This window comes from Lissotriton helveticus, chromosome 8 (assembly GCF_964261635.1).
Source record: "Lissotriton helveticus chromosome 8, aLisHel1.1, whole genome shotgun sequence".
Lineage (NCBI taxonomy): Eukaryota > Metazoa > Chordata > Amphibia > Caudata > Salamandridae > Lissotriton > Lissotriton helveticus.
The window spans coordinates 1,559,041,562-1,559,066,175 of NC_136069.1; the positions used below are offsets into that span (position 1 = coordinate 1,559,041,562).

The 24,614-nt window shown below is 44.0% G+C and overlaps 1 protein-coding gene across 2 annotated transcripts in view; it reads right to left on the bottom strand.

Moving 5' to 3' along the window:
- The window catches only part of RAB6A (RAB6A, member RAS oncogene family), a 369,438-nt gene that overhangs the window by 176,850 nt on the left and 167,974 nt on the right, over window positions 1–24,614 (bottom strand). For both annotated transcript variants that reach the window (XM_078658559.1, XM_078658560.1), the window contains exon 2: window positions 11,460–11,518. In XM_078658559.1, coding sequence (XP_078514685.1) covers window positions 11,460–11,518 — 59 coding nt within the window. The remainder of the gene's footprint in view (window positions 1–11,459; window positions 11,519–24,614) is intronic.

Consider the following 24,614-nt stretch of genomic DNA (forward strand, 5'->3'; position numbering starts at 1 on the left):
GCCTGTCCGGGCCCGTGCACATCTCCTGTCTCCATTCCGACGAAAAACCAACACAGTGAGACCTAAAAACAGAGTGAATACTGGGGATATTTTTTCACATTCTGATGCAAGTTGCAACGCTATTCAGGTAGTATGAAAGCTAACAGAAAACTATCATAGAGCGACTCAAAACGTCTGCCTCTATTGAATTCACAAATGTTTAACATATTAAAGCATGTCCTACCAATACTGGGAACATTTTCAAAAATAGGTTTTCTTTGTAGAATCCATATAGGAGATAAAGAACCGAAAGTGACAAACAGCTTAGTTAAGTTTATTTTTCAGATTTAGAATAATCCCTCATTCATTTTAAAGCAAGCACTTACTGGAAGGTTGAATGATGGGAAACGGCCGTTCAACGCAGGCAGCCACTCGTGCCATTCCAATGGAAGCACACCCACGCTTGCCTGAACCACACATCTGCCTTAACCACGCATATGCGCAGTTAAGGCAGATAGCGGTCTAGTTTTCAGAATGAGTGGGAAGAGGAGGAAGCACTGGAACAGGAAGCACCGGACGCGTATGGGTAAATGAGGCTGGGTTTGGGGGAAGGGGTCGTGTTTAGAACTGGGGTCGTTTTAGGGCTCTGTGCTGAGAGGGATGCGGTAGCTTATGGTAGGGGGCAGGGTTTTAGGCCTCAGTGCAGGGAAAGGGTAATTTTAAGGCCAGGGCAGGTTTTAGGCCTCAGGGCTGGGGGAGCGGAGGGGGGAATATAATTTTAGGGCTTAGGGCGGAGATCGGGTTAGTGGCGATCTTAACCAAGCATACCCCTTACCAATCATGCCTTCACAACAAAATTGTGTGATAAAGGCATGAGTTGTAAAGGAATGGGCGGGTAAGACATTTGTAGTCCGGACTCCATGGTAGAGGCACCTATGGTTTAGCCATGCGTGCCTCTGTCATACAATCCAGAATGACCCATCACCAGATGCTAGCTTGAGGTGAGAGATACATAGTCCTGTGGGTGGAGCTAAGCCAAATCCCACTTTATGCATATTTTAAAGAATTACTAAAAATAAGCTGTCCAGCCGGACCTAAAAAGCAAAGTTCACTTACCTAGACAGGCCATTATTATGTAATATGTACAAGAGTCATGCATCAATATTTGATGTGTTCTCATTCACAGGCATAATACTTCAGGGGCCAGTTAAAATAGATTGGAAGATGCATATTAAAAATAAAAAAGCATCATGTGAAATGTATTGAAAGTGGTTTTCAGTCCATTGAACACTATTTATACATTAAAAGAAACATGCTACATTTGGTGACTATTCTTACCAGAGCGCAAGCAAAAAGCTAATTTTACATCAATAATTGCTGAAAGACCAAAACAATGCCTGCACATTCATCATTGAATCTGCAGTTGTATCAAGGTAGAAATTATGAATTGCCTGGAGAATCAGTAATTTGGTTCCACCATAAGGCTCAGCAGGCAGAATCCAGAGTGAGCATTAAGGGGTAGTAATGGATTTTTAGGGTTCAAAGTAGGGTAGTGTTAATGGATAGCAAGGAGTTTGTAGGGTTCAGCAAAGGGTAGCATTAAGGGGTTGACAAGGTTCAGTGAAGCGGTACAAAAGGGGGTGGTGATGGACGGAGCATCTGAACCAATCAAACACTCACACCCAGTCAACAGATCTGGGTTTAATCCATCACCGTTCTTTAGCCCACTCTGCCACCCCAGTTCAGACATGGCCATATGCAAATCAGTCTGACCCTGTGCCTCATGGGAACAGTCCAGCCCTAACTGCCAAGCCATGCCTTCCCTGTACCGGAAACAAGCTTCCTAGGACCGGTTTCTGGCATTTGAGGCGTCTTCAAACAAGTTTGCTTGACTCCAGTAGCAAAGTGAGCAAGGGACTCACGTCTGAGCATACACCTGCCAACTTATGGTGAACAAAGCGGTACAAAAGGGGGTGGTGATGGACGGAGCATCTGAACCAATCAAACACTAACACCCAGTCAACAGATCTGGGTTTAATCCATCACCATTCTTTAGCCCACTCTGCCACCCCAGTTCAGGCATGGCCATATGCAAATCAGTCTGAACCTGTGCCTCATGGGAACAGTCCAGCACGAACTGCCAAGCCATGCCTTCCCTGGACCGGAAACAAGCTACGGCTGAAATGCCAGACACCGGTCCTAGGAAGGAAGCTGCAGAGTGGGCTAAAGAATGGTGATGGATTAAACGCAGATCTGTTGACTGGGTGTTAGTGTTTGATTGGTTCAGATGCTCCGTCCATCACCACCCCCTTTTGTACCGCGAGGGTTGGGTGAAGGGCATAGTTACGGGTAGCAAGGGATTTTTAGGTTTCAGGGATGGGTAGTGGTAAGAGGTATTAAAGGGCTTATATGGTTGAAGGAAGGGTAATGTTAATGGGTAATAAGGGGCTTTTATAGTTTAGGGAAGACAGCGTAAAGTGATAGTACGTTTTTTTATGGGAAGGGTAGAGTTAAGGGGTAGCAAGGGGCTTTGAGGGCCCAGGGAATGATATCATTAAAGATTCAAGGATGGGTTCAGTTAAGCAGTAGAAAGGGTTTTTTATTAATCAGGGAAGGCTAGCGCTAAAGGGTAGCAAGGTGTTATGGTTCAGGTAAGCTAGGGTAAGGCGTAATAAGATTCTTAGAGATTAGGAATGGGCAGCATTAAGTTTTTTTTAATTTTGTTTTAAAGAGTTTATGGCAGGGCAGCATTATAACATAGTAAGGGGGTTTCGGATTCAGGGATAGGTAACTAAAGAGCAGTAAGGAATTTGTAAGGGTTCAGGGACAGGTGTTTCAGTTCAGGAAAAAGTAGCATTAGGAGGTAGTACGGCGTTTTTAAGGTTCAGAGAAGGGTAGCTGTAAGGAGTAAGGGTTTAAATTTAAGTTTAAAATTAAGTGTGTAAAATTAAGTGTGTAAAATTAAGGGGTAGTCATGGGCTTTTAAGGTTCATGGAAGAGTAGCGTCAAGGGGTGGTAAGGGTTTTTTGGGTTTCATGGAGGGCAGTGTTAAGGGACAGTAATGGCTTTTAAAATTCAGGGAAACATCATTTAAAATAAAGTATGTTATTAAATTAATTTAATATAAAGAAAAATTAGATTTGGAATACATTAAATATAATTAGTAATGAGACTTTGAAAAAATAAATAAGTTAAAATTACTAATTAAATGAACTTCTGGAAATTGAAAACCTTAACAAAAATTAAAATAATAAAAGTTTCTCTAGCCCATAAATCGTAAAACTAAGACTATGAAAGAAAAGAACACTCAATCAATCAGTGAGTGGCATGTTAAGCTGACGATGGATAGCGCGGAAGGAGGGGCTCCTTTGAGTGACTGAGAAATCCACACAGCAACACTCCTTCTGACTGCCCTACTCCCATTTGTGCTTTTGCCAGAGAAGAACAACCCCCATAATTATCTAGGAAACCAAGCAGTGCAGTGGTATGCGTTTGACACCAAGATCAAGCTAATTTGTAACAGTAGCTAGATTAGATAAAGACCTCTAGCAACTCCAATTATTACATCTCTGGGAGGATGAGCACTTTTTCCATTGGATGCATACAACGTGTGCCTAATCTAAACATGTATGCCTGTCCACCAAATATGCGGGCAGAGCCCGAGCACCTCTCTGTAGTACTCCTGAAATTCTTTTTTAAGATTGATCACATAAGATCTGGCAACAGCTGCATTGTCAAACCAGGTGAACACATTAAACAGAGGCACAGACTGCTGAAAAGGTGGGCACAGGGAGTCCATGTTTATTGATGCATAGATTGGTATGGCATTTGAATATTTCAAGAATGGCTTGAGAGTGAACTAAGGAGAGAAAATGCCTTGAGGGATGTGTGAAACATGCCCAATAAAAAGAATAGTGAAAAGTCTTAACATGCTCACTGCACCCCTTCCACTTTCCAATTGTCTCTTCTCCTGCTTACTTTCTCACTCTTTCCAATGTCTCGCTCCTTCCACCTGCACCTTCTTTGTTTCTCTCCATACCAGCAACTCTTGCCCAACTGCAGTAATTACTGCAGGCCTCTCTTTTTGACCATCAACGCTGGTCATTCCACCCTTTCACTCCACTCATCCTCGTTTTACCTGTAAGTCACTTTTCATTCCACCAACCATTTAGTCACCCAGCTTTTCATTAGCGTCCCCTGGTATTATTTTTCTCTTTAGCAGATAGCAAGGAAGACTTCATCACTGAAGGCAGCCTACCTCCGCATCTAAAGACAGACAACATGCAAAAGAAGAAAGGACAGTTTTGAAGCCTACACCAAAGTCTACTTGTATACATATGTTATTTATATACAACAAACCGTCAAAAGGCAGCAGAGTGTTGTACAAGGTCAAAAGCAAAGATGCAGTCAACAAGTGATTGAAGAGGTAGGAGAGTTCTGGGTGAAGTGTACCCATACTGCATTCAATCAACCAAGTGTCTTGTAAAGCACGACTACTCACCCATTAGGTCTAAAGGCGTTTTTCAGTCAAAGAGCCAGCCAGGTCTCGAGGTTCTTCCTGAATTGAGGCAGTGATGGGGATTGCCTGAGGTGGAGAGGCATGGTGTGCCAGGTCTTTGCTGCAAGGTAGGAGAAGGCTCTTTCTCTGGCTATGGACTTGCGGATCTGTGTGACAGTGGCCAGGGCCAGATGGGCGGGGCGGAGGTCTTTGGTGTGTGTGTGGAATGCGAGGCGGTGGTTGAGGTACGCAGGTCCAGTGTCATGTAGAGCTTTGTAGGCATGTGAGGAGCTTGAAGGCGATTCCTGAGAGTCAGTGGAGTCTCTCAGGTAGGCGGTGATGTGGCTGTGGCGGGGTATGTTGAGGTGGAGTCTAGAGGAGGCGTTATAAATGTTCTGCAGTTTCTTGAGGGGGGTCTGGGTGATGCCGGCATAGATTGTTTTGCATAGTTTATTCTGCTGCGGATAAGTGCGTGGGTGACCGTCTTTCTGGCCTAATAGGGATCCACTTTGAGATCTTTCAGAGCTGGTGTAGTGTGTAGAAGCAGGATGATGAGACGGCGTTGATCTGGAGGTTCATGGTGAGCGAGGAGTCCAGGTGTTATGCCTGGCCTGTGGATGGGGGTTCCAAGAGCTGCGGGCCACCAGGAGTCATCCTGGGTGGAGCCCAGGATGAGGATTTCGGTCTTCTCCGAGTTGAGCTTGAGACAGCTGTTCCTCATCCAGGTGGTGATAGTCTTCATCCCGCTGTAGAAGTTGTTCTTGGCAACTGTGCGTTCGCTGGTGAGGGAGAGAATCGGCTGGTTGTCGTCGGCGTAGGAGACAATGTTGAGACTGTGGTTCCTGACGACGTCTGCGAGCAGCGCCATGTAGATGTTGGAGAGTGGGGCTCAGGAAGCAGCCATTAGGCACTCTAAAGCCGATCTCTATGTTTAGTTTCAGAGTGGATTGGTGGTAGTCGAATTCTCTGTGTTTGGCCGGTGAGGAAGGAGCGGATCCATTTCAAGGCTGTGTCGCCGATGCTAGTGGCATGGAGTCTTGTACATAGGGTGCGGTGGGAGACTGTATCAAAGGTGGACGAGGGCTGCAGTTTTACCTCAGTTGAAGAGGGTGCTGACGTAGTCTGTGGCGGAGAGGATGGTGGTCTCGGTGCTGTGGTTGCTTCGGAAGCAGGTTTGGGAGAGGTCCAGGATGTGGTTCGCTTCGATGAACTTCGACAGTTAGTCGTTGATGGCCTTCTCAATGACCTTGGCTGGGCAGGGTAGCAGAGAGATGGGTCTTAAGTTTGAGGTTCATCGGGTCAGCAGCAGGTTTCTTCAGCAAGGGGTTGTTCTCAGGGTGTTTCCAGTCTTCCGGGAAGGTGGCGGAGTTGATGGAACAGTTGATGGTGCGGCAGAGTTCGGGGGCGATGGAGGTGCAGGCTCTGTTGAAGATGTGGTTCAGGCAGGGGTCTGAGTGGATGCTCTTCATGAGGGTGCCATCAGTGGTGAGGGAAGTCTATCTCAGGGGGGTAGGTTGGGGTGTCATTGGGCGCAGTGGTTGTGGGTGGGGGTGAGAGGGTCTTGGGAATCAAGGCTGTCGAAGATGTTATATCTCCCTAACCTTGCGGTGGAAGTAGGCGCAGAGTTTTATGATGTGATAATCTTTAAAGATTTGAATCTTAAATCTGTTCTTATATAGAGCATGTTGGGGCTGTCCCAATTGATATATGGATGTTGCTCCACTTATTAAGCTGTAGCCTTGATTCCAGTTTTTCCTGTTTAAAAACCTTTCTTTGCCACCAGTTTGACTGTGTTCTGGTTGCAGATGTGCTAAGTTCTGCTTGAGATAATGAACTTGTTAGCTAGGTAATTGGGATGCTGGTCATGATTGATTTGTAAATGATGAAGCGGGTTTTGAAGATGGCATGGGCAACAAAGTAAATGTAAATGTAAATGTAGTATACTTGTAAAGCGCACAGCTGCCCCAGCAACGGGGCGTCCCGGCGCTGTATAACTCTGGGGAACCCATCCTGGCTTTCCCTGTGGGATGGTCCCTTGCTGGGAGTCCCCAAGGTGGAGCCAGGCATCCCCGGAATTGGTGGGGCCGTTGTGGAGATTAGGCAAGCTAATGCCCAGAGTTGCCGAGTGTGATCCCTGGTTAGAGTAGGCACCGAAGCGAGAATTATCGAGTCCGCTGACCAAGGTCCACGACCCTGCCGCGTCGGGAATTGAACCCTGGTCCCAGGCTGACTTCTGCTCTCAGGCCTGCCGCCTCTAACCAGTGAGCCACACTACTCCACTAGCAGCAACTGCAGTTCCTTCAGGATGGTGAGGATAAACATACTTCAGGCCATGAATGAGATGTGCTGCGATGTGTAAGATGCCCTTAAAAAGTGTAGGCAGGGCAGTGTGAAGTTTCGGAGGCCAGAAAGCAGAGTGTTGCCACCATCCAGATGCAAGAATACATTGGCTTGAACAACAGCTCCGAAGTAACTTTGCGGTAGGAGTGGACTGACTTTCTTTCACACAGAGTTAATGCCGCACAGTCTGTTTTCTAGACAATATGTTCATGGAGGGTGAGGTTGAAGTCTAGGGTAAATAAAGGTGACATGGTATTGGGTTAAATTGAGAGTTCGAAGTAGTCCAGGTTCATATGTTTGAGACAGGTTTGCATTAGTTGTTTCTCATTCATGGGCAATAAGAATTCTGTAGTGGTGAGGTTGAGCTTCTGGTAGGTCCTGGACATTCTGGTCTGAATGAGATGAAGACATTGTTTGAGGGGTTGGATGTCTTGAACAGAGGAAACTTTCATAAAGAGTTTTGTATCATTAACATATTGGTGAAATTTGCTGCTGATCCTCTACGATTCGGTTATAGGGCATCGTTTTTCTCAGAAATACAGAAGGACTGTAATGATGGCTCTCTTTCCCCACAACATCAATATAATTTACAAACAAAAAAACAAGACTGGAATGAAGGCAAAGGAGCTTTCAATATAGACGACCCTCATTTCTCACGTGCCTGGTTTTAATGAGCTCACCGTTTTTTCATGTGTTCGAACATTAATCCCAGACCTAGTGGCATTGCCAGTGCTTGTTTAGAATGCCGTTGCCTTTTATGAAAAGACAGTGCTATTAGAAAACTGAATAATGCTACAGGGCGGAAAGAATGCAAATTACTTTCTCAGGCCAGTCAAGGTGCAACTCATTGCCTTTATTTACAAATGGTGCAATAGGTCAGAAGAAAATTATAGTATTAAATAAACCATTATAAAAATGTACTTTTACTATCATCCGGTAACACGCAATTGCTCTTTATTTGGTTGACCTTTCTTTTACACATCTTTACCATACAGCTGTTCTTAAAACTGTGCGGCAGTGCAGTAACTGGAGCACCTGGTGCTGCGCTGAAGCAAAGTAGATGTCATTGCACACACTGCAGTTGAATACTCTATTTAGCCACACAAGGGAGTAAATCTCAAAGGCACTTATTAACACTGCTTGGATTTATATTCTCACTTTTCGACACCTCATTCCCTACAAGATGCATCAAGCTTCTTATTTGAAGCATCTCCACAGATCCACACAAACATAATAAAACATGCAATATTCCACTCAAAAAACTGAACACACACATGGTATGCTTGCTTCAGCTAGCAAGTGATCAGACCCGAGTACAGTTCTGAAAAACCACATTCATGCTAAACGCACACCACTTACATCACAAATAACTGAAAGAAGTTACTACGCAGATTAAGGAAAAGTTTTAAGGGTTGGTTTTTGTCTTCACGATCAAAATCCTTAAAAAGATAAAAAGCATAGGCACTGCATGGGAATCTTAACTAGGAACATTCAGCAAAGAACACAAAGGTTAAGAGGTCTTACGTTCTACATTTTCCCTCTTACCATGGCTATTCAGAGTGATCTGCTCCCTGCTTTTTGCTTAAGGGGAAAGATGAATGGAGACTGAGGGGTGGATACCTTATTCATGTTCCAAGAGGGAATGTTGACTTTCCTAGTTTTCATCTTTTTCGTGGTCTTTTAAAAGGTGCTTTTTATGGAGCCTGTCTAATTCGGACAGCTCATTATTGTTCTTGCAGGCCTTTGTTCTCTCTTGTGCCCTTACAGGCACTTCTTTTAGAAATATGTATTTCTCTTTATCGGAAGCCCCTTCTCTCTAGTCAGCACTTGTGCAGGTTAAGTCTGATAGACTGAAAGCAAACATTGCAGGCTTATTGGAGGGTGTCAAAAACAGACGCAGTTGCATGGATTCCAGGACAGTTGGCCTGGAGGAGAGACGGCTACTGGTTTGGAGATCAGACCTGAGAGAGCAGGATACTATAGTGATACTATAGAAATGAGAGGATACAAGATGAAAGTGGGGGATGAGGGACCGTACACACGGGGATGAGGTCACATCTTAACTGCTCTAGAATATATGTCAGGAAAGAAAAAAAAGCAAGAAGCCCCAAAAAGAAATTACATTAATTATTTCTGGCCCATCTGAATGGAAGCCAAGGTTTATTTTTCTAGAAGAGGAATCAAGAACAAATAGCAATCGATACACTAACAAGCCCATCTGTGCACAACTGAAACAGCACCATTAAGAGGTTTAGCATCTACATTAAAAGCAAATGAGTAAATGAATAACTGCTCAAAGCAAGAACCATTCCATCAATACATTTAAAAGAAGCAGCAGTTCATCAATGCTCAAGAGTGATCTTAGGTCAAAGTTTTGAAAAACACTCAACTGAGGCTTACTGAAAACCTGAAATCCCCCCAGCATAGATAGTTAGGCAAAGTAATGAAACTGAAATGAATGAAAACCTCACATTTTAGCAAGAGTTAAAAAAGTAACACTTAACCTATCGTTTACAGTTATGGCCCTAAAGAAAATCTAAATTTGGAGAAATCCTATGAAATTCCATGGAAGATATAGAAGTGAATACAGCTAATGGAAGCAGACAAAGCACTACTGATATGGCCATAAATGTCGTCAAGCATTCAAAAGCAACGAAATACAAATTGCTTTAAGAGCATCCTTGTAGTCACTTGTCTTGATTTGTGTCCTTGATGGTATTGCTACAATCATTAAAAGTGCTGTTCTCTTGTAAACCCCAACAAGGGAGGAGGATTCAAGAGGACAGGCAAAATATCTTCTTGGTGCCCTGTTGTCTATGTTTAGGGATCTCCAAAACATTGCTGCAATGGCCTCAGTCTGCGTGGCAGCTTGAATAGGACCTAGAATGTTCCGACTGCTACTACCACCGCTTACTTTAAAATACTTAGTTATTCACTGGGAAGAGGCCTTCTTTCACCAACACAAGCTATGCCCAAGGAACTAGAAGTTAAGATTATGGATTTGGAATACAGCCCAGGTGAAGGAAGATGTTCTCTCGTTAAAGTGGGAACTTTGGCTAGTGTGTGGAGTTACTGTTTGAGGGACGTTAATATGTTCTGTATATCTCTTGTACAATCACCAAGTATAAAAATAAAGGGTTTATGAATAACAAAAGTCAGAAGATCGGACGATGCGTCACTGGGAAATCCTTAAAGGAGGTATCAAGTAGAACCAAACACCGGATAAAGAAACAACGTATGTGATTTCTTTTAGGTGTAAGTCGCTGCTTTGCTTTGATTGTAGTCAACATGTGGCTTCAATGATTCAAGAAACACCCTGCGGCACTACAACTCACCAAAATTCAAATTCCAAAAGGACGAAAAAACGAATGGGAACCATAACATAAATCTTAATACGCAATGGTTAAAAAGGGAATGGAAACAATGACATCACAAGATGCATTCAGTGCAAAAGTAACGGGAACTATGACTTCAAACAAAGAAAGCACACGGGGCAAATGTAATGGAAATTACGACTTCACAAAAAGCAAGAACAGGGCACAAAAGTAAAAAAAAAATGTGACTTCTCAAGAAGCCAGAAATGGGTACAAAAGGAATGGGAACACGGACTTCAAACACGGCATGCAGAGAGTAAAACAAGCATTAGTAAATGCAATAGGTTTAGCCTACTTGATTAATAAGCGATTTGTGCAAGCAAAACTTAAAAACAAAGATATCCTAATTGATAGAGTTGACTACTGGTATTCTGTTTAGTACCAGAGCAACATAAAACCTGGAGAGAATGTAAGCAAGAGCAATTTTTATATTCAGTAAAAAAAGCAACAAGCGGATGGCAGTGTTGTCCAGTACTTCGAATATGGGTAGAGTGTGACGCGAGATCTTCACACGGCTCGTGCAGGCATAATCATGTTCAAAAACGTAAGCCCACATAAAATGTAGAGTGAGATCAAATGAATGCTCCTTGGTGGCGTCATGATGAAAAGATCAGGAATGTTACAGCTGTTTTAATGTGTGCAGCCAGGGGAAGAAAACAAAAAAAAGTTCCACACAACAGCGGATGGACACAGTACTTCAGCTACGGGAACTGGCAAGAGCCCCCCTTTAAGCTATATTTAATACAAGAGATTTCACAAGTACAGCACCAGCGCTGTGCTGGTGAAACCTAAAAAGGAATAGAAATCACGAGTTCACAAGAAGCCAGCACTGGATATACAAGGGATGGGAATCATGGCTTCCAATACAGCGAACACAATGTATAAAAAAATTTGAGCAATAACTTCAAACAAAGAAAGCACAGGGTACAAAAGGAAAGGAAACTAAGTTCACATGAAGCAAGCAATGGACACAAAAGGAATGGGAGCCATGACTTCACAAAAAGCACACACATACAGGGTACAAAAGGAATATGAACCATGACTTCACAAGAAACAAGCACATGGTACACAAGTAATAAGAACATGACTTCATACAAGGAAGAGTACAGAAGTAACTGAAATTGTGTCTTCACAAGTAGCACTAGGTACAAAAGGTATGGGGACGATGTCTTCACAAGAAGAAATCACTGAATACATTGAATGTGCACACTCAATAGCTTTCAATTCTGCTCGAAATATATGAAATCTTTTTGTAAGTGTTTTCTTACCTGATAGGTGTTGTCAAAACTGTCATACATAAATCTGGTGATCAGTGAAGTCTTTCCAACTAAAAGAAACAAGAACACACAAAGATTAATGCTTATTGTTTTCATAAATATTGGTCAAGTAATTACAAAACATCCAGGGTCCCAGCTAATTGCAAAAGTGTACTCAGCATCAACAGCTAGTGAAACTATCATACTACAAACTGGGAGCCTAGAACAAACATGGGTTGAGGGTGCTTTACTCCTACTTTTGGAATTAGGGATGTCCTGGGTCCCGACAGCCATGGGGTCCGCTGCATAATACAAACAACCTTTTTTAAAGCCTCATGAAACGATGAATAATCAAAGTTACATTTTACATGGGAGTCAATGAGAGCCAAACCTAAGCACTATATAAGACTTTTGATTCACTTAAATCAATGCAAAAACTGAAAAGACAAAAGCAGAATGACAGTATATGCTTAACTTCCAGGAAACATTTGATTTAAGTTAACTTGAGATGAATGGGGGTCTTCAGGATAATCAAATCTATGCTGCAATTGTTAACAAATACTTACTATTATTGTGTGCAAGTGGTTCTACTTTCCAAAACGACGGAACAGAGTGGAGCAAGGAATAAACAACAATGAATACGAAAGTAATAATTGGATAAGATAATATTTTGAATGAAGATGACTGTTCTCAATGCTTGATTGTTTCGGGACATCATCTAAAGCTGCTACAGACCTCACGAGTTGTACAAGAGTTCTCACGATTTGAGAACTGATTTTTGTGCAGCTTCGAATCTGCGCAGTGGAAGTACTTGGTAGATGACCAAATACATTTATTGCATTCCAACACACACGTTAAAGGATGACTGACGTACTCAAGAATAGTGCTGAAATAATGTTTGTAATGACATTGCATAATCAGAAACCCTCTCTACTCTGATCAATCTCCTCCTACTCTCCTCATCCGCAAATTCTCTTTTTGTAATTTTAGATTTTCAAATTTGCTGGTGTTTAATGATATTTGTAATATTTCATAGCTTACTTTCATAAACCTACCATAAAGAAAACCACATACTTAAGGTTTGTGAAAGTTACTTGAACCAGCCTACATTCGTTTTAAATCACAGTCTGAAAAGTAGCTCCAGGTGTTGGAAATAAGACCCATACAACACGTGGATAGCAGCCTCACACCTTAAAATAAAGGCGAAACTTTAGACAACACTTTTCTATTAAACACGCATAGGACATTTTCAAATTACAGATAAAATCACTTCGTATACATTGATGAATTTATATAGTTATGAGATTGAATAATGGCAAATTTGGATAGCACAACTATAAACTGTACATCAAATAATAAAAAAATAGCAGCTGCTAGGATTGTGGTTTTAACACAATTTGGAACTATGCAAGAACTCCACATATGTTTTCCAATTGAGAAATAAAACTACAAAACAAGAAGGAAGGCAGTCATCTATAAAGAAAAGTAAAAGTCACAACACAAATTGCTATGTTTACAGAAAGGCACACAGGAATCTATAAATACCTTTAATCTGTTACATTAACTCTTTACTGAACAGGTCTTACCCCAACTCTCTTGTTGAATTACATCTCCCTTATGTCTGGATACCACTATCTCTATGCCCTTTGCCACATGCCTCTACCCCCTTTCATCACAAACCTACCAGTGTTTACCCTAAGCTACCTGTACCAGTCCTTGTTCCAATCTTTTCTATTACACAGGAGCACCACACAATCCTTCACCTCACCTTAGGCACTTGCACTTGAGCTGAAAAGCTCAATTCCCATTTATGCACATGACTAATTGTCTTAACTGTCACCCAGTCACCAACACTCACCTTCAATTATCTCAACGTAACCTGAACTCTCCCGATTCTGTCCACAACGGTCCTTCTTGTATTGAAGCAGTTTGACTGCATTCGCCAACTTCCAACCTATTCACACACTAAATAAGAAACTGGCTACCCTTCTCCTCAACAAAGAACGAGGAAACATCTGTGTTAATGTGGGGAGTTGTCCAAAGTACATCCCGACTCTATTGATCACACTATTGAGTCGCTCCACCAACCTATTGCTCCTTGGATGACACAGCAACATCCACAAAAGGTTAACACCTGTGGATTGCAAACAATTCCTCACTTCAGCTAATACTAGTAGGGTACTATTGTCTGTGACCAAGCCCTTACGGATACCAAGCCCTTAGTAATGTGCTTCTTGACACATCAGAGTATCCTCCTCCCATACAACTTCTTTATTCGCCTCACAAAATGCTCATTATTAGGCAGCCTCTACTTACCACACATACCACTTCTAATACATCACAACCATCCTCTTTAAACATCTGCCCTGATACAGGACCCCTGGACAAAAGGTCTGCAGCCAATTTATTTGCCACCATATACTCCCAAATGTTATTACAGAAATTCCAGGAGGCAGAAATTCCATTTGGCAATATGTGCCACAGCGCTATCATATGAAGAAGAGCTGACAAATCCACAAGGAGCTTATCATCTTTTCACAAAATGAAAATGGAACCCATACAACCCTATAAAAGTGCCAAGTCCCCTCCCACAGTGCAAAGGACTCCTTTAATATTGCATAAGTACGTTCTACGCTTTGTCAGGCCCTCAATGCACAGGCTATTATTTCTTCTCCTCCAGTGCTTCTCTTGTAATCACTGGCATCTGTCATAGCTATGCTCACATCACCAATGTTGAAAGGTTTTAAAGGTAGGGCTTAATTTATTTATTTATGGGATTTTTAGTGCGCAACTAATACCCTAAGGTGTCTAGGCGCAGCGAGATACTCTGGATTACAGCACAAATCAGAGCACGTTCTCATTGATTGAAAAGCCAAGTCTTCAGTAATTTGCGGAAGTTAATAAGGGTGGGAGCGGTTTTAATGTGCAAAGGAAGTAAGTTCCAGAGCACAGGAGTTGTTACCAAGAATCGTCTGTCACCCCAAGTAGCCGTTCTTGTGCGGGGGACAGTCAAAAGATAGCTAGCTGCTGATCTTATGTTCTTTTTGGGGATGTACACCTGAAAAGCCTCTTTTAAAAACTTTGGTCCTGTCTGGTGAATGGCCTTATAGGCTATGCAAAGAGCTTTAAATTTGATCCTGCTCTCGACCCTTAACCAATGGAGATGGCGTATGGCTGCAGAAGTGGAATGTCGCCTAGGGATGTTAAGCAGGATCCGTGCTGCCATGTTTTGGACGGACTGAAGCTTGTTTAAGATATATTTGTGTGTACCAAGAAAGAGAGCATTTCCATAATCTAATTTTGAAAATACTAAGGTGGTAACTAGCGTTTTTCCTGCAGATACTGGTAAATACGGCAAGAGTTTTTTTTATTTTCTTCAGTACAAAGAAAGTAGCCGAAACCACCTTATTAACATGGCATCCAAAAGATAACCTATTAATCTCCTTTGCAATTGAGCGGGAGGAGGGGGGGGGGGGGGGGGGGCTACAGACCTTTTAGTGGATTACCCGTGCCAAAGTTGTCATATTGACGAATTGGGGGTGGGGGGTTATCTGAAGAGTGTGGGGTGGGGCTAAGTCAGACATTGTTACACGTTGTGAGTTGAGATGGTTTCAAGGGGCGGGGGATTGTTTTGTTCAATTTGCTCGAATGAATAGTGGGGTTGAAAAGAGAGAGGACAAAATGAGCAAGCCACTGGTGGAGAACCGGGCAGGTGATGAACCAAAAGTTGCTTTGCAATGGCAGAGGACAAAGTTACGGTAATGACGTGGAATGTCAACGGACTGGTAAATAAAATCAAACGGGGTCTGGTATCTCGTTATCTCAAGAGACTTAAACCGGACATCATATTTCCACAAGTACGAGCTATTCTTTCCTGGGAAGGGGACAATACACTGCCCTGTCACATGCAGGCTTCATCAAGGGTTCGAGAGGAGTGGCAATCCTCATTAAAAAGTCTCCTCCCTTTCATGTCACTCAACAGTGGGTGGATACAGATGGGACATATGTTGCAATGCAGAGAGTTTGGTGCGTCAAAAGGCGTTTTTGCTTATTAGTGTCTATGCTCCCCCGCGACTGCAGCAGCGTACACTGGATAGATTAACAGGACTCCTATTACACCCCGGCCCTGCCATACACATAATAGGGGGAAATGTGAGCGATCCTTCCCTCGACCAAACTCAACTGAGACTTGGGTCCCACAGACCCACAATGTTGGCTCGATTCCAAGAGACTCTGGGACTGACTGATCTGTGGCGAAGGCACCATCCAAATTTACGTGCCTATTCGGGGACTCACAGGGTGTTCGAGGCATGACTACCTCCTCGTTCCGGCAGGAGAGGTCAGACAGGCGGAAAACAGATTACTTAGCTAGGGGCATCTCCGATCATGCGCCCCTCCTACTGATGATTGGTGGAAGAGGTAGTCACCAAGTAGCGCAGTGGAGACTAAACTCATGGGCATTGAAAGACAAGAGAGTTGCTAAGGAGCTTAGGGTGGACTCTGAACTTTACTTTCGAGAAAACGAAGGTTCAGTACAATCGGCAGTCACCTTGTGGGAGGCATTTAAAACTGTGCTCCGAGAAGGAGCACAAAATATAACTGCCCACAAAAAGAAACGAGAAACCCAGGAGATGGAGGGGTTATAACGCAAATTATTAAGTCTAGAGGGGCGTGACTCCTCCACGTTGACTGACCATACCCATCACCATATCAAAATATCTAAAAGAGACTACTGGCGCTGGAGACCAAAGAGGTGAGAGCTCAACAATTGGCAACATAACATTGGCTCTATGAGACAGGGGATAGGGCAGAGAAACCTCTTGCATGGCTAGGAAGGAAAGAAATGGAGGAGAGATGGGTAATGTCCAATAAAGACCGCAGTACCACACGTAACACACCCGACGCTATAGCAGGGGCCTTTGCAAGATATTATACTGAACTATATGCAGCTAAACCTCAGACAGAGGTGACACACATACTCCAGTACTTGGATACAATTGAGCTACCCTCACTTTCACAAGAGGAGATGGACGGACTAGAGGGGGTCTTCACTTTGGAAGAAGTGACAGAGGCCATTGGCAGCCAATAATCAGTTAAAACCCCGGGTCTGAACGGTCTTCCAGGAGAATTTTTTTAAAACTAAGTAGCAGTCTGTTGGCACCACACTTGCTTAATCTGTTCAAGGCGTCAAAGGAACAAGGGATTCTGCCAAAGGATCTCCGAATGGCCACTGTGGTGGTAATCCACAAGACAAGGAAGCCCCCGGTAGACTGTGGGTCTTATCGACCCATATCTCTGCTTATTATTGAGAGGAAGATTCTAGCTATGGTTCTTGCGATGCGTCTCCTGACAGTTATCACCCCCCCTGATACATAGATGTGGAACGGTAAAAAATATATTTTGTTAAGTTAGCCTCTACTTCTCTTCCATTTTGTCTACCAGTCCCCATTTTGTGTTTCTGCAAGGACTTTTGCAAAGTCAGAAGTTGTGTTCACTGAAAGCTGGTTGTGCTGATAATACTTACATGGCAGAGTAGAGGCCCTGCCGAAAGGCCCAGAGCACGCATATGTTTCTATCGACAAGCCCACCAACGCCTGTACCCACCCCAGCCTATCTATGAAAGTGACGTAGGAGGGGGTTTATAAGGCTTCAACAGTTCAGCATGTAAGCATTATACAAAGGGGTTGTGTAAGTATTATGTAAAAATGACAAAGGGGTTTTAGTGCTCATCTTACTGTACCAAATTTGTATAAATTCCAGGTTTGAAACCATGCTTCTCAGTTCCCTCCCAGACATTTGCAATGTCTGTATGACGGAGCCCGCTCATGAGATGTAATAAACTAGTGATTGGTTCAACTCCAGTGTTGATCCTCATCTTGAGAACTCTTAGACTAAAAGTGTCCCTGCACCAGTGAGACCGATAAAAATCTCACTTCTACAATTGGCGCCCACATGGGACCCCATTGAAGACCGCAGCTGGACCAGAAGGAGGTCGCTTTGACGAGACAAACACCAAGGGGCTGCCCGCAGAGGAGACTTGGTTCTCGCAGCCGAGGTGACTTTCAGTTAATCTACCTGACCTTCGTGGTGGCTGTGTGTCTCAACTGGGGCTCTTCGGTTGGTATTTTGGAAGTGAGCTATTGATCGGAGGATCAGCAGGTGGGAGTTGGAGAACTGCAATCAGGTAGGATCGAAATGGCAGTCTTTGTTGGTTTTGGTTAGATAAAAGCACTTGCAAATGTTTTTAGACAGGTAATGTCAGAATTCTTTCTAATTTCTTGGTTTTTGGTATGAAATATTTGAATTTTGGAAGAAAGACAGAAGGTACTTTGAATTATGAAATGTACATTAAATTTCATCCATACTGTTTAGCACATTGTGGAACAAATATTTAAAGGAAGATACAGTTTACAGTAGCCACTTAATGGTACCTTTGTTTCAACAAACTGCAATATGTAGAAGAGCAGCTCTTTAAGAGAAAAAGTAGGCAGAGTATGTTTGATGCCGTAGGGTTATGGAGAAAACAAATTAAAAAGTAACAGATTAAAGAAGAAAAGGATAGGAAGAAATTTGAAGAATACAGACTATTGTACAGAAAATTAAAGAATTACAATTAAAAGCACAAGAAGAGAGTTTAGAAAGTTATGAGAGTAAGGTTTGGGAAGAGGTGTGGTGCCGCGGGGGAAGAGGTGTGGTGCCGCGGGGGAAGACAGCCAGGGCGACTGACGCTGGGGATCACGGTTCGATCCCCGGCGGCAGGGGTCCGCCCAGCACCATGCGACTCTAGGCAATAGCTCGCTTAATCTTCCCATCGGCCCCCAAGCGCCGGGATAGCAAACGGGTGAGCTGCGCGCTATACAAGTACTGGATTTACATTTTTTTACATTTAAAATGCAAAAAGTACATGTGGCCAGGGCGCTCCCTGGTTGCCTGAAGACCTTGGCAGCAACTTCCATTTCAGTCAGAGAATCGGCAGAACTTGTACTGGATCATAAATTGACGGTTTTTGCTCCCCATTCAGTTGATGTATTATTGAATCTGACTAAGCACTTTGTTAGCACAACACATTACACTTAAACGCTGCCGGACCTTGAATCCAGCTACTTTGTTGCCATTGCCCTGTGAGCAGTCCAGTAATATACATGATTGCATTTTTACCACTGAAGAACAAACAAAGGGTCAAGCAGACCTAACGGACATGCCCCTGCCTGATGCTCAGGGTGAATTGTGTGTAGATGGATCTTGTTTTAAGCTTCCCGATAGCACCACGACTGCAGCGTGTGCTATTACCACACTACATACAATTGTGGAGACAACATGGAGAGTTAGTTCATAATTTGCTGACTGCATTAACATTACCAAAGCGAGTGGCTTTTGTCAAGTGTAGCGCGCACCAGAAAGTAGTAGATGATGTTAATTATCAGATTCCTGATGAGGATGTACATTTTAAAATGGCCAAACTAGAGACAGCTATAGCAGAAATGACAGTTTGAAAGAAATAATAAACACAGAAGTAAAGGAGTTCACAAAGAAAGATGTCAGATTAATAAACATGCAGAACATGTCTTATGCAAATTAGAACCAGATGACGTGTTCAAGAACACCATCAGTTGCAGAAATGGCACTAATAATTGGAGATAAACTGAGTAAAGGATTTTTGATGGAATTGATTGGAAGTTTATGTAACTTTCTGATCACAGGTTTACAGAAACTAAATGAAAAGTACACTTAACAAGTAACAACTTAAGAGATCATGGATACTGATAAAACATTACATAAACATAAGACTGCTATGTAACTAAGTCATTAACATCTCAGTAAATAAATAGGCAGGAGAAAAAAACGAAGCACTCCATTCTTTGTGGACTGAGAATGCATTGATGGCCTCCCCGCCTACAACTTTCACATTGCTTCTGGCCTACATTGAAACCCTCTGCAACAGAATTATTTGTTTGTAGGCATTTACCAGACTGCACATTCAGAAGTACCTTGAAGGTGCACCCTAATGGATCACATAATCTATACAAAGCAAATATGCTTAGAAGTAAATTATGTAGACCACCTTCGAATGGCGACATACCCTTTATAATATATAGAAAATGCATGCTACACCTTTTATTTACTACTTCATTTCCTACACCAAAAATGTCAGGAAACAAAGCGATGCAACTTGCGGATCTGGCTAGATAAACCTTTTGTGGAGACGACCCACTCTCCAGACAAAAGCATTACTGCAATCTGTGTTTCTGCGGAGAACTTCCATTAGGATAATCTCAACCAGTAAATACTACATGACAGCCTTCATCAATAATGCATCAAAATTCAAACCACAGGGAAATACAACTCTTCCTCCGTTAGAAAAAACACCACAGTCACGTAACATTACCCACTGCAGCTACGGGTATGCAGCACATTTCTGCAACCCACAAATTACCCAGATCACCCAACTTTTAACAATGTTGGGTAGCTGACTTGCAGGAGATAATTGTAAATTGTACAGCTCAATGTACATATCTGGATCTTTGGCACTAATTGGAAGTTTCTAACCAGCTAAACAGCAGTCTCAATTAGGACTTTATCTTGCTATTCACCGAGACTTGACATGATTGACTTGCAGAGCCAGCCTCTGAGCAAGCGAGATGGCGTGCTTCCTCCCTGAAGACAGCAGCCTAACAGCTATTAGGAAAGCAGCCTAATGCCAGGGTTGGTTACCAGCAAAACCTATGAAGCAGTCATTTAGGAATCAGCCTTTTACCATATGAATCCAGTCGTGCCAACAATAGCGAGATGAGACATCCAGCAGGCCGTCTCAAACACTGCAGCCATTAAAATGGCCAACGTGAACACTATCAGAAGAGACAATTCGATTATGCTAAACATCTTTGAAGCCAAGCAAAGCCAAGAGCAATTATGTAACCTACTAAAGATGCATCAGGAGAACAGCATATCAGGGGCTAAAAATACAAGGTAGCCAAAATCTACAAATTAAGGCTTCACTGAAGTACACTTGATCTTTCAGTGTGCTTTTAGCGGAGCATTAGCAGCTGAAATACAGGTGGCCTAAAAAAACAAGGCAGGTTCTGCTGAACAAGAAACTGACAACACAGGAAGAGTTATTTCCTTACATAACAAGCACTGGCAAAGCCAATAGGTCTTGCCTTTGGGGCAGAGTTAAAAAAAAAAAAGGAAAAGTGCATCCTGCCAGGACGTGCACAGCACATACACATCATGCCACAAAGACTAAAATTAAATGAACTATCTAAGAATGAATATGCTACTTACCAGTATGCATCTGTTCTTGGCATGTAGGGCTGCTGACATTCATATCTATAGCATAGATCGCCGCCTAGTGTTGGGTCCGGATAATTGCACATTGTTGTCCTGGAAGAGTCTTCGAAGTATCACGAGATAGGTGGCTCCTCCCCTGGACTGCAGTGCGCATGGGCATCGACTCCATCCCCAGATTGTTTTTATCCATTGTGGCTAATATGGAGTGTAACAGTGTGAGCGATGACCATGCTAAGAGTAAGTGTAAATTCTGCAGCCGCTACAGGCACCGGGGAGGAGGGCGGGCTATATGAATGTCAGCAGCCCTACATGCCAAGAACAGATGCATACTGGTAAGTAGCATATTCAGTTCGAGGCATGTGGGCTGCTGAATTCATATCTATAGCATAGAATATATAGCAGTCACTCCATTATCGGCGGCCGCCTGTGCCAGCTGCAGACGTTTGAAAAAGTGTTTTTAGAACAGCCTGCCCTACAGCTGCTTGGAATGCACATCTACACAGTAGTGTTTAGTAAATGTGTGTGGCATAGACCATGTGGCTGCTCTCCAAATGTCTTCCAAAGGGATATTACCAAGGAAAGCCAGGGAGGCCCCCAACTTGCAGGTGGAGTGGGCTCTGGGGGGGACCGTCAAAGTGCGCTTAGCTTTGAGATAGCAAATTTGAATACACTTAACGATCCACCTGGCTATACCTGCCTTGGAAATGGGGTTGCCTTTGTGTTGGGCAGAAAAGGCAACAAAGAGTTGTTTCGTCTTCCTAAAATCTTTGGTCCTATCGATGTAGTACATCAAAGCTCGTTTGACGTCAAGAGTGTGGAGCATTCTTTCAGCCACTGTCTCAGGATTTTGAAAGAACACCGTCAGTTCAATAGTCTGATTGACATGGAACTGCGAAACCACCTTAGGAAGAAATTTAGGGTTAGTGCGCAGCACCACCCTGTTTGAGTGAATCTGTATGAATGGCTCTTGTACAGTGAGCGCCTGTAGCTCACTAACACGTCGCAGGGACGTTATGGCTATTAGGAAAGCCACCTTCCAAGTTAAGAATTGAATCTCGCAGGAATGTAGAGGCTCAAAAGGTGGGCCCATCAGTCTGGTGAGGACCACATTAAGGTTCCATACAGGAGCTGGCGGGGTTCTGGGAGGAATGACCCGTTTCAGTCCTTCTAGAAAGGCTTTAATGGCAGGCACTCTGAAAACGGAGAGATGCTGCCTGTTCTGGAGATAAGCCGCTATGGCGGATAAGTGTATCCGAATGGAAGCATATGCCAGTTTGCATTTGTAAAGATGTAACAAATAACAAATGATGTTGTGAGTAGATGCATCTAGCGGGTCGATGTGTTCTGCACAGTAAATGACGAACCACTTCCATTTTGCTGCATAGCATGCTCTGGTGGTGGGCTTCCTTGCCTCCCATATGATATCCATGCAGTCAGGAGGCAAGTTAAGGTAGCCAAATTCTAAGACTTCAGGTGCCAGATCACCAGGTTGAGCTGTTGCGGATCTGGGTGCTGAATGTCGCCATGGCTCTGCGTCAAAAGCCTGGGTGTGAGGTGCAGCCTTTGATGCGGTACCACGGAGAGTTCTAGAAACGTGGTGTACCATGGTTGGCGTGCCCACGTTGGAGCAACCAGGATGAGTGTCATCGAGTGTTGCTTTAGTTCTCTTGCCACCAGCGGTATGAGAGGTGCTGGGGGAAAAGCGTACGCAAATCTGCCTGACCAGTTCATCCATATCGCATTGCCCTGCGACTGTGGGTGCGGGAACCTGGCGGCAAAGCGTTGGCATTTTGCGTTTTCCCTTGTGGCGAATAGGTCTATCTCTGGATGACCCCACTGCTGGAAGTACGGGCGGAGTACTGATGGATGTATCTCCCACTCGTGCATTTGGTGGCTGTACCTGCTGAGCAGATCCGCCATCTGATTGTCCTTGCCCGGGAGGTGTTCCGCCATGAGGAAGATGTTCCTCTGAATGGCCCACTTCCACATGCTCTGAGCCAGATGAGACAACTGTGGAGAGTGTGTACCTCCCTGCTTTTGAATATAGTACATGGCTGTCATGTTGTCCGTCCGGATCAACACAACTTTGTTGCACAGATGTACCTTGAATGCCTTCATTGCCATGAATTTTGCCATCAGTTCCAGGTAGTTGATGTGCATCTTCTGTTGCTGCGTTGTCCATAGTCCCTGCTCCGTGTAGTGGAGTACATGAGCTCCCCATCCCTGGAGAGATGCGTCCGTTGTCAGAATAATCTGTGGCACAGGCTCTTGGAACGGTCGGCCCTTGCAAAGGTTGTGGGGATTCCACCAATGCAGAGAGTTGTATGCCTGACCGGTCACCAACACTAGGTCTTTCAACTGTCCCTGAGCCTGATTCCACTGATGTGCTAAGCACTCCTGAAGCAGACGCATATGTAGTCTGGCATGCGGGACTATGAAAATGCAGGAGGCCATCATGCCTATCAACTGCATGAACACTCGTGCCGGAAGCGAGTGTTGCGGTCTGAACTTCTGGATCAGCGACTGAATGCTGTTGACCCTCACAGAATTTGGCTGAGCCGTGGCTGCCAGAGTATCTATTGTCGCGCCCAGATACTGTCGCACATTGGCTGGCTGAAGGTGCGACTTCGGATAGTTCAGTGGGAATCCCAGAGTGTGAAGAAGGTGAATGGTTTGGGACATGTTGGCAGCACACTGCTGGGCCGACTTTGCTTGGACAAGCCAGTCGTCCAGATAAGGGTAGACGTGAACGTTCTGCCTCCTGAGGTGCGCAGCCACTGTCGCCAGGCATTTTGTGAAGACCCCGGGCGCTGTGGTCACTCCGAAAGGGAGGACCTTGAATTGATAATGCTGATTCTGAATGGTGAATCTGAGGTATTTTCTGTGTGATGGATGTAGTGGAATGTGAAAATATGCATCCTTGAGATCTAATGTTGCGAGGAAGTCTCCCTGATTGAGCAACGGAAGAAACTGCTGCAGCGTGAGCATGTGAAAGTGTTCTGAGAGAATGTACTGATTTAGGGGTCTGAGATCCAGTATGGGTCTGAGGGACCCGTCCTTTTTCGGGATCAGGAAGTACAGGGAGTACACTCGAGCCTTTGTCCTCCACCGGCACGAGCTCTATTGCCCCTTTTTGCAGCATGACGAGCACCTCCTGCTGCAATAAGTGCAAATGCTCTGTGGACATAGGACGGTGCCTTGGTGGGATGTTGGGTGGAGTGGACGTTAACTCCAGACAATAACCGTACTGGATAAGTATCCTGACCCACCTGTCTGTGGTGATGGTTTTCCAGACTGGCAGGAACCGTTGAAGTCTCCCCCCGACAGGTGTTGTATGGGCGGGGGCAGTGACAAGGCGTCACTGTTTGTTGGCGGCGGAGGATCGGAAGTTGTTGTTTCCACGACCTCTGCCCTTGGTGCTGTTGCCACGATAGCCGCCTCTACTCTGCTTGTTGTAAGAGGTCTGCGCCCCACCTTTATTGTACTGTGTTTGCTGGGACATCTGGCCTCTGGAAACACCTCTATTGCTTGAGCGACAAAAAGTACTACCCCTGAACTGCTGGGACTGGAGAGCCCCCATGGACTTTGCAGTCTCGGTGTTTTTCTTTATTTTTTCCAGGGTGGTATCCACCTCAGGTCCAAAAAAGCGAGAGGATGGTGGTTTGTATCTCCGGTTTGAATCCGGAGATCCTGAGCCAGGCCTGACGCCGCAGCATCACACTTGTGTTAATTGCCCTGGCCGCGGTGTCTGCTGCGTCCAGTGCACACTTATAGAGGCATTCGAGATGAGCTTCCCTTCCTGAATGAGCATCTCCGCTGCCTCTTTATAGTCATCGGGCAAGTGCTGTAACAGGGTCTCAAGTGTATCATAGTGTGCCC